The sequence below is a fragment of the Diprion similis genome, chromosome 2 (genome assembly GCF_021155765.1).
Source record: "Diprion similis isolate iyDipSimi1 chromosome 2, iyDipSimi1.1, whole genome shotgun sequence".
NCBI classification, from domain to species: Eukaryota; Metazoa; Arthropoda; class Insecta; order Hymenoptera; family Diprionidae; genus Diprion; species Diprion similis.
This window is the reverse complement of record NC_060106.1, coordinates 22,165,044-22,176,449: the sequence shown is the minus strand read 5'-3', so window position 1 is coordinate 22,176,449 and position 11,406 is coordinate 22,165,044. Positions and strand designations below refer to the sequence as shown.

Genomic DNA, 11,406 nt, shown 5'->3' with positions numbered 1-11,406 from the left:
ATCATCAATGCGTCGTTCGTCAAACCGTTCGTCGGACATCTTTGTTTTTCCATCTCTTTCACGCCGAAGAACATGGGGTGTATGGAGTTGGAGACTTTCGCAGAATGAACTATTTTTTTTGTTTTGTTTTGTTTTCACGCATGCGTTCATCTGAGGAATTTTCGATTTTCGAACATCTTTCGGTACGAGACTGTAATAAAATGGGGCGGGGTTGAAGTTCCGAATTTGAAAAGTTGTAGAAGTGCCTAATTTCGAATTATTTGATGGTGAAACTTGAAGTGAAGAAATAAAACTTTGGAGAAACAAAAAAGTTTCGAGTGATCGGAAACCTGATGAATCAAAGTTCCGATATACAAGGTTTGAGAGAGAAATGAGTGGGTGCGAAAAACGAGAAAGACTGAAATTTCATCAAGCCAGAAATTGACGGAACTGAAAATCTTAGGTCATTCGAAATTTCGATATTTCAGATTTTTAAATTTTTCTGATTTCCGCACTTTCGGCATTTTGTCATTTAGAAACTTTGACCTCTTATCAAAGTTTGATTTCCTTACTTCAAGTTTCAGCGGCCAATAATTCAGAATTTTCCAATTTCAGCACCATTCAAAATTTGGAACTTCAACCTCACTCCACTAAAACGAGACACAAAGAGTTCTAAACTAAATCCGACTAAATTTTCATCTTGGATGGGTATACCTATCAAAATTTTAGAAAAAGATCATTTCTCCCGAGCGCCAGCATTATGACCGTTAAACAATGAAACACATCCTGTATGAAAAATCTGAGCTCGAGATTTCTGCTGAAGGTTTGCACGCGGGGGCACTCAGCGACATTAATTTTGCGGGACAATGTGGAAATCTAATTATCAGCGGATCGAGCCTCACCTCTGCCATGTATAAATATGCAATTCTGCTTGGATCGCTGGACCACTGCCCCTCCCCCCCCCCCCCCCCCCCCACCTGAAAATTTGTGTACTATTTTGGTGTAACGATAATTCGAAACGCGACGGTATTCAGGGAAATGATACAACTGTCAGCACGTCGATGTTGTTCGTATCGGCAAATCCTCCTCCTCCTCCTCCTCCGCCTCCTCCCCACCCCTCCCCCTCCTCCCTCGCCCTCCTCGTTGTTACAGGCTCATTGATCCGCGAAACGAATGCTCTCGTGCCCCTCGCTAAATATTATTTAACGGACCGCTTAACGGGATTATCATGTACGTTAATACGTGCATTCTCGCTTATACCTTGGAATATTATGGGCCATGCACACGACCACCGCTCTCCGCCATGGATATTATATTCCTATGCGTGCGCTCTACGGTGTGCATGGGAATTACTCGAATAATGCACGTGCTGCAGTCCAATTCAGCAATAACGACCAGCGCGCGTGAGGTATTTCATTCTTTTTCGAGGTAAAATTAAATCCGCTCGATCGGTAAGAACTGACAATGAGAAAAATGCAAATGGCTTACTTGGCCGACCTTCATAGGACCGGCATAAAAACTTTTCACAGGAATGCGTTTCGAGCTCGTAGAAAATTTTTTCATCATTTTTATTCTTTTCTTTTTAGTTCGGAGCCCAAAAAATCTGCGTTGATCCGAACAAAGTCATCAAGATTCGTTGATACACTTTAGAGACTTTCATCTTTTTAGTAATTCTGTGACACTCTCTGTGGAAGAAATCGAACACTGCTTGGACCCATCGTGCACGAAGTCTGATCAGTTCTGAGTTGAGAAGTCCAGTCGATTGAGACTAAAATTATCCAAATTCTGCTATTCGTTCTACAAATATCGTGGGACAAAAAATTCATCACATACACACACCCGAATATCCGATTGAAAATAGTCGGAGGTGATTGTGTATAGACTTTAAAACGGCGAGACTTGGTGAAAAGTCAATTTTTAATTTTCGAGGTGATTGTACTGTAATTTGATATTTTCTTTGCAAACAGTCTGATGCTTATTATTAATATTATTTTTATTTTTATTGTCGTTGTTATTATCATTATTACAACAAATCTCGTCGTCAGAACACCCGCCGACTGCAAAATTCAGTGTATAATATCACGGAGACGAGAGCTGCCGCCGAAGTGGAAAAGTTGGTGCCGGTGGAAAGTTAGAGTTGGATTGTTAAGCTAACGACCGGCAACGGCTTCTCGGCAGCTTTCGCCTCGTTTCACCGATCAATCAAGGCGCAACCTGCACTCCGAGGCTGCAGCTGATCTGAAATCCTTATCGAGCGATACACGCCGGCGTGACGAAAACGTCGAGGGTCGACGTCCGTCGAGACCGAGGCCGAGGTGGAAGGGTGGCAATATCTCAATTTAACAAACCCCAAACGAAGCGGGAAGATTGTCAGCTCGATAACGCGGATGTCCGATCTTTATCAATTGATTGTCGACAAACACATCGGGAATGATGCGGGAGGGATGGGGAAACCGAGTCGCGACCCCTCAGACTTTATTAATAGGGAGAAAAGAGATCTGCTCGATTCGGGCACGCCTATTATCATAATTCCTTATTTTCAACGGAGCCTCTCCCTTTCTCTCTTTTCATCACGTCATAATCGCCGATGTAAGCCGGGAACGCTTCTTTACTTCCTAATCCTACGAGACATGAATTTCAAATTTTCACAATTCGATTTATCGGCAAGAATCTATGATCAATCACGTCTTCGTCCAGTACCTTTAATTCTTCGTAGAAGGCAATCGCAAGGAATGAACGAATCGAAATTATTTTTCGTCTTAAAATATCGTTTCATGTTCCTAAATTTGACCAGGTCTAAAAAAGACGAACAACAAATAATGAGGCAATAACGGCGAGAAAAGGGCAAAGAGGGTGAAACAAGGGAGGATTTGATGTCAACTATCGGGTTCTCCACGGGCATAATAGATATACTTTCACATGATCACTAGGCAAGGGTAATAAAAATCGTCCTCGAAATTTCTACGACTTGTCAGGCGGCTAACCAACCACACATATTTGCGTTCCACTCGAGACTCTCGCTCAGCTCGGACACACTCCGTTCTAATGAACGCGTCGGATCGGTCCGAGTGGATTTATGTCCAATTATTTTTCGCCCAACCGGACAGCGTCCACCGAGAGGAGGAGAGACTTATTCCACGCTTCTGCATCGTGGATATAATACTGCATCGCCTTTCACCCTCCCGCGGCATGCAGAGAATAAAACAGCAGCAGGGGTGGCAAACACCCGAGGTGACAGATACGGCAACGCCCGAAGAACTCCAGCAGCTATACATGTATGAAATTATAATTTCAAATACCCGGCAGATCCTTAGGATCCACCCGCGTGAGCTTTGTTCAGTCGCACCTTCGAATTTAGAATAACGTCGTTGTTTCAGCGAGGTGTTCGAATGTCGTCTGCGGTGGGTATGTATCGAATCTTATAACGGCGTGATTAGGATTTCGGTCTGATAATTATTTACATCCTGCAAAATCTTCAGCTCGCTGAAAACAATACCATGTATTCAATTTCGGTAAATTTGATGTTTAAAACTCTACCGAAAAACATTCTATGTAAACAGAATACGAATTGCATTTGGTAAATAAATGATTTATAGTCTTGGAATGATTTTACCAATTACCGATAATTGTCGATCAAGATTTGCGTTTTGCAGTTTTTGTTTTCGATAAGTGCCACCATGATTACAATATTTGACGATTTAATTAGTATACTTATATTTTCAAGTGATAACGCGATGTTATTTCAGAAACAAAGTTCATCGTTCTTAAAATTTGTCAAAGAGATTTCTGTAATCCTAAATGATTTCTCGCGACCACCAATGATTTCTAATTCAGAATTTAATTTCAAAATTATCCAGAGATTGCAACATCACTTCGAACGACATCGAGCCCATGATCACTTACAGCGTACGAGCCCTCTTGATTTCTTCTTGCGAAAGATCCGCGGACGCGACCGGCGTCCGGAGGAAGAAGGATGTTATTCTCGGCGTCTCTCGACGGTTGTGCAACAAACGGACGACGAGCGAGGGCCGAGGGGAGGGCTTCAAATGATTAAACGGAGGGCGGAGGATCAGTAGGCGTCCAATCTAGCGTTTAATTAAGACACGTTAAAACAACGAAGCGTCCGTGGGATCAATTGACAATTACTGACTTGCCGAGGGGCGTCCCGACGCTTCGGCGACGCCGCGCGTCACTCCATCGGCACGAAGCCCCGGGGGTCGAACCCCGGGTGGCCAACTTATTGCCATCCAATCGCCCGGAGCTTCCACACCGAACGGGCGGCGTCTCGGGATACACCGAAATTATTTTTCACCTCTTCCGGGATTTTCCTCCCCCCCCTCCCCCCTTCCTCGGAACTCTAAACTCTCCTGCAGCTCTTTACACGCCACCCTTGTTATCAGCGGTGACGAGGCTCTCCCCTCTCTCTTTCTCTCTCTTCGTCGACGCCTTTCTATTTTCGCCAGCAATTAGCCACGCGATCGATGCCTGCTTGCGGGATGTTTAAAATTCCTTTTTTCGGCCCCCTTTTTGCCTCAAGTTTCAACAGTTTGTTTACTCTTTTATTATAGGTAATCTGAAAAAGCATGTCGAGGAGAAACGGAATGACTGAGTTTAACGGTTTATAGATCGTTTGAGATATCCAAAGTATTACGCCTAAGCCAAAATCGGTTGGGATATGAACTACTGTAAGTTGGAAAATTTCGAACAAGTTTTTAAAACTTGGAATTGAAACACGTAGAAAGTTGTCAAGTTCAGGCATCAGTCTCCGGTTTCGTTAAGAATTGATGGTGTAAAAAACTTTTGGTCAAACCCTCGGCTTTGGCTGGTGATCAAAATTTATATCCACGTGCAGAATGGATTACGAGGCTTGGATTGAAAGATGGAGGAAATTCGCGAGCTAAATTTCGTGAAACCGAGAATGTTTGACATTCTAGAAAATTGTTGACGAGTATAAAGTTGGCCCGAAAAGAGAGAATGAAACAGGAGTCAGTCAGGATGGACGCGAGGTGGGGCGAGAAAAAAAATGTTTAATCCAGGCAGCATATGGTACATTTCCAAGCTTATCTGACCAAAGTCAAACAAAAGCAGATGTTTGCCGGCGCGGTCAAATAACTCGCCTGCTTCGCGAGGGGGAAAAGGTTTCAGTATAACGATGCTGAACATTTTTAAAGTAGAAATTCTGAATATTCAAACATATATCTGGTTCGGAAATGCAAGGAGTTTCCTCACCGAGGTCAAACAAGCGTCGATTGATGAGCGGGAAAGTTTGCTCTCAGCAAAAACTCAATAAAGCTGATTTCAAAACGGAGCGAACCCGGATTGTTTAAAATAAAACAATATTTTTCGCGACGAATATCTTCGTCGGAACGAAACCACGAAAGGGAGTGTATCTCCATCGATTAAACGATCATTTCTGATTCTTAATAAATTTTCTCCTTTTCTTAGAATTTCTCAGGGTCTGCAGAATTCATAGAAAGCTTATAAAATTGCGAAATTTGATCATCTCAAGACAAATTGTTTTCACCACATCGCAAGAGATTCTTGTAAAGCTTTTATAAAAACAGAGTAGAAAGTAGACCGCATCTTTTCGATATTCAAAGAAAATGACGATGCGAAGGCTGAAGATTGAAGTTTCCTCTGCTTGATCACCAGATAAGTAACCCTCAGGTGCCTCGGCTTCGCCGCAATGAAGTACGTCGCAGATGATACGCGCGATTATGTTTCACGGTTCTGGGGAATTAAAACAGCCAGAGAGGACCTTTGACATCCTAAATTACGCGGACTTATTGACAAATCTGGCTTACAAATCGCATACGAATAGGGCGACATTTGTAAGTCAGAATTACTTCCCGGAACAGCTTTTTATCACTGACAAAATTCAGCTGCTCTGAAGTTATCTCGACGCAGTTGGGTCTCGTCACTGGCGCTCCTCGATCGGTTGTTTTTCCAACGATTCGAGTTATTTGTATCGCAGAATATTCGTGAGAGACGTTCAGACGAGACGATCAAAAATTTGAAACGAATCGGTTCAAGGAACGACATGCATGCCAGCAAATTCTTTTCTATTCTCACAGGTCTGGCATGTATTGAAATTGATTCGCGTGTCTGAACTATGCGGAGCTAGCGACGCTGCAGCGTCCCGACGCCGAACGCGTCGTGAACGGAAGAAAATACCTCGGAGAAAGAGATATAAATGAAGGTATAGGGGGCGGAGAGGAAGGGACGAGAAGCGAGGAGAAGGAGCTGAGTAATTCGTGATTGCGAACGTAAGACTTTCAGGGTTCGAATTTTGTCGATAGATTTTTTATCACAAGCATTGCATCTCCTCGATTCTGCTCTACGATTGGCTGCGACTAATATAGTGATTATTTTTTGCTGTTTTTGTGTTGTTTTTTTGATTTTAATTTAATTTTTTTTTTCTTTGTTCTCCGTTTCGTTTCGGTTTGTTTTCTTTTTTTTTTTTTTTTGACTTCTTTTTATACCTCTTAGCGTTTCGATTTTTCGGAACGATATTCTATTTAGGGAATTCGATAGGGTTGTTATACGATATGGAAAACTGGAAACGCTGGAATAATCGACAGGGATTTTTTGTTTCACCTCGACAAATCTGTACGAAAAAGAATAGAAGAGTATTTTTGACAATTTATAGCAAGACAACAAATTTAATGGTAAAAATTTTCCAAATCTTTCCTAATTTTACACTTTCATCAAAATACACATGTTAATACATAGCAATATATAGTGTGATTCAGATTTTGGTGAAAATTAAAATACAAACGAAGTAAAAAAACTTTAGAATAAGTCGAAGGTAATTTATGACGGTTGATTGAATTTTTCGTTTAGTATATCAGTTTTTAAAGACACGGAGTATCGATCTGGGGAATTATACAATCTCGAATATGGAAAACCAGGAAAAGTCTGGAAATTTTACAATTTAAAATTAGTGACCAGTCTGAACGAGGAATTGCATAATTTGATGAATATACTGACTAATCGCCTCTGTAATCACATAATTCTATACATGCTCTATGGGTTTTGAAAATGTGGAGGTCGATTTCGATTATATAGGAAAAATACATAAATTACAGTTAAACCTGAGTGACGCAAAACAGGATGAAATGATAATATGAGTCAGTATTAACGCGATGCGGAGAAAAAAAGGAAAAAAAGAAAGAGAAAAAAGGAGAAAGCAATATAAAATAATTCCAGGCGTACTATTAGAGTGTACAGTGACGTTTGAGCGAGAATGATGAATTTCATTCGACGGTAATAATGGATTCGAGTCGAGGAGTTGTTTGATTACGCCGTGCGGCGCGTTAATTACGTTTGCATGAATCCATACGCTGGGCATAGAGGTTTACATATACTCAACGGGTCATCTTTCAATTCGGATCAAAAGTCAGACCACGGTGCTAATTAATTTCGAATTAAATGGCGCATTAACCTTTGCTTACGCAAATATGTAAAATTATAAAACGTTCATAAGGTCCTTGAGAACTTTCCCGTTCCTTTTTATTTGTCCTAATTTTTTTATGGACAATTTTTTATCACCTCGGATTATTCAGTGGCGTGTCTGGCTAATTTCCGAAGGAAATTGTAGAGCGTCTGAAAATTGTTGCAGAAATTTTACGTCATGCCTTTGTAGTTGACCGTTTTTTCTTCCATTATCTACCACCGTTGGAAACTCTTGCAATTCGTACACATTTGAGGTTGAAATCATGCTTTTGCCAAAATTTCTGCCAGCGTGTTTATTAGGGGCTTTTTGGGTCTCCGTGTGGAACAATTTAGCTTGTATTCTAACCGCACATACCATCGAAATTACGCCTAGATTTATTCCCAACGCAATACCTTGTACAATTTATCCGAATTGTCGAGGACCCTTCTGTTCGTAATTAATTATTTGAGACAGGCGTGGAGGCGGGACGAAATATTCCAAACATTTTCCGAGATTAAAAATGCGTGATGCGAAGCTATTTTTCTTAACTCTGTTTCTACTTTCTATCATTGCAAATGTTTATTTCACATTAATATTCATGGCTGCGTAAATTAGCGATAACACTATCGTAATAATGTACAAAAAAAACTTTGCTTCTCTTCTCTGCCGACGGAATAAAAAACCACATTCGATTTGCAATATCAGTGTCACGCCTTCTGCATAAAAATTTCATCCAAATCAGGTAAACGTGTATCTAAATTGACACTTGTCAGTCAGTACCAGAAAACAACTAACATGGACGTTTTTCCAATGCGAGTAATTATCCGCTTCGATAAATTCGTATAAATTTTTACTCAAGGCTGGTTTCAGCTCTCTTTTGAATCGCGCTCCAGCTCACCGGGTTAAATAGATTTCTGCAAAGTGCGATCAGGAATACAAGAAACGTTGCGCAGCCTCATCTGGCAGCGATACGGAAACCGAGGTTCCAGCTTGCTCTTCAATTTTGTGACGCCGTTGGTTACTGAACGAAAGTTGGTCACGAAACACACTTGGCTATTCAGCAAGCGATTTGAAGTCGGGGGTTCGCGGCTTGTCGACTCGCTATCGACTGTTGATGCACGATCATTCACCCGCTGTCGGTATTTCAGTCAAACGCGAAGCATTCTGCATCTCGACAAGAGAAAGTAGAGAAATAATAACGACGAAACTTAAAGAAATTACAGCAGCTGGGATTCCGTTCTGAATTTCGTCAAATATGAATGTCGGAACTTTTGTTTATTGTGAAAAATACGCTTATTATTCGTACGATATTTGTTTGTTAGTGGAATATGTGAAATCGATTCTTTCGTGAAACAAATGCAGTTTCTATGATCTATATATATTAGAAAATTAGAAAAAATTTTGTTACATTTGAGCATCGGTCTTTCCATCGAATTTATGGATTTCTGTGTATATTCTATTGATGTCTGAAAATATTTTAGCATACCGACCGAGAATGGTGATCAATGGATTTGAATAATTCATTATGATCTGACTTATCGGCTGTCAAAGAACTTTCGAAAATCCCCAAATGCAGCAGGAAAAAGCATATTTTCACTCATATGAATATGTTTCCAGTGAAGGTGTTAAAATATTCTTGGAATGCCAATCAATTATTATAAATTCAAATTTTCCGAAAACGATATGCCTACTCCTGCCGGAAACCAGATTGCCAACACGGGATCTACGGGGTCGAGTTATAATAACACGGAGGTTACTGGACGAATCTGAAGTAACGACTACGGCTTAACCATCGGGACTCCGATTGGCTGATGACCGTCTAATCTAATCACTCTTATTTAACAGAAGCTTAACTTATCGAAAATCTATTTAAGCGGCTGAGTAAAAAAGCGTTTAAACAGTGTAAACGAAAAAATGGATCCTGTCGCAGCAGCCAAAGCCTTTGTCAAGGATACACTGTCCGTAGAATTTGTCCAGGACAAATCTGACCTGCTGAACAAAATCGTCAGAGCCTTCTTCGAGAAGGTACCGTTCCAGGTGAGTTCACCGGACTTTTGGGTCCTCGACGCAGCCGTTCAGATGTGAAAACCTTTGACGAAGCACCGTTTTCGACAAGGTTCGCTTGATCGCTTTTTGCCGATTCCATTTTTCCGATTGCATCCTTGTATCATCGACTTGCAGAACATTTCTACGAGCATTCTTCCCCCCGAGCAACGCTTTCCGACTGAGCAGGTGGTGATAGAGAATGGTATCAGCTTGAAGGGCGGGCTGAACATCCACAACAATTGGTTCCTCAAAATTTTGCTCGAAGCGCTCAGCTACAAGGTTGACTTCGTGGCGGCGAGCATCGCACATCCCCCAAAGTCCAACAACAAGAGGCCGAGACGCTTCGGAAATCATTGCGCCATCTTGGTTCGAGACCTGGGGAAACTCGGCGATCTTCACCTCGTCGATGTCGGCTCTGGTTACCCCGTCTTCAAGGCTGTTCCCCTCGACCACCTTCCCTATACGGCGACTGACGTCACTTTGACTTACAGATTCATCGAAGAATGCGGACAATGGCACAGCGAGCACAAGGTACGAACGGAACAGCCGCCGATTTCGACTTGCGTTGTGGTTTTTATCGCTGAAAATTGTCAGAACTGTCCTGGGTTTATGTGGAATTGTTAATGAATCCTGAAGTCTCTCTTATGAAAAGAAATCATCACCGATGGAAAGGCTGATTTCAATCAGCGTCGAGTTTTTCGAGCAAATCTGTAACGGTTTGATGGATTTTGAAGGTCCTCGGAAAATTTATCTACTAACCTCTTGTTACTACGGCAATGTTTAAGCTCGTGTGGGACGTATAGTTTGATAAAAAATATGTCGAGCTAAAAATTAACTAAGCTAAAGCTAAACGGGGCAACTGAAGTTGATCAAGTTGAATTCGGGTCACGAAAGTCACTGTGATATAGATGAGAAAGTTTAAAAACTGAATTTTAATTGTCAACACCTTGTTATTAACAACGTTAGGGAATTCACATAATTCCACAGTTCGTTTGATTCTAATAAAAAATAACTCATTCAAAGAAAAATATCGAATGCATAGAATCTTATTAATTTACAGCTGTTGAGCTTGAGGTTCAACAAGAAATACGTTATTGGATATCACAATTTGTCTCATTTATTTAAAAATAGGATCAGCGATGCTCAATATGAATTTCTCGGCAAAAAAATAGTAGAACGGGTCAAACAAAGTTCAACCATTGTTGCAACATTTCTTTGACTGGACTCCACTACTACTATACCCGGCATATTCTTAATCGGTGCTAAAATCCACGCAGGATGCGGACAGCGATACGTGGACACGATTCGCGACGTACGACAAGGTGGCGTTGCAGACGAGTCCTGCGGAAGCGTTCAAAGGCCCAGTCGAGGAGCTTTTTCAGGAGGATTGGCTCGTCGCCGGCGTCACGGCCGTCCGCTACCCGCAGCCGGGGTCATCGGCCATCCCGGATGTCCCGGACTTCAACAGGGACTACGACTACGTCCTCCGCGTAGTTGACGACAAGATCACCTTCAGGAACAGCTCGGGATACACGTGGGAAGAACCGGTACCGGAGGACCAACTCGTCCCCGTGTTTCAAACCTACTTCCCAACCGTGCCGAAGGATCAGGTTCAACGAAAGGTTCAGATCCTTTCGGAAGAGGCTGCTAAGCGCAAATACTGAGTCGAGTCAAGAGCCGTCATTCAATTTTGAACACATTTCGATGATGCTGCGTTGCGAAGTCACTTTGCTGGGTTGAACAACGTCGAATCTTCGTCGAAAATGATCTTTAAAATTTTCCTGAAAGGATCAACATTTTAATTTATGTCACAACAATTCGACACGTTTTATGTAACATGATAAACTTCTTTTACTTCTATCCAACTTACAATATCACAAGTGTCTGCTTCAGTTCTACTTCGTTTCACTGACTTATTCTCATGGCACAAAGAATTTGGCGTTATT

General features: G+C 41.6%; 1 protein-coding gene across 1 annotated transcript; it reads left to right on the top strand.

The window, feature by feature from the left end:
* The first annotated feature begins 9,303 nt into the window (after window positions 1-9,303).
* Window positions 9,304-11,180, top strand: LOC124413163. The gene is made up of 3 exons (XM_046893557.1): window positions 9,304-9,451; window positions 9,596-9,991; window positions 10,738-11,180. Exons 1-3 carry the CDS (start codon window positions 9,329-9,331, stop codon window positions 11,122-11,124), a joined length of 906 nt encoding a protein of 301 aa, XP_046749513.1. The 5' UTR covers window positions 9,304-9,328; the 3' UTR covers window positions 11,125-11,180.
* The last annotated feature ends 226 nt before the right edge of the window (window positions 11,181-11,406 follow it).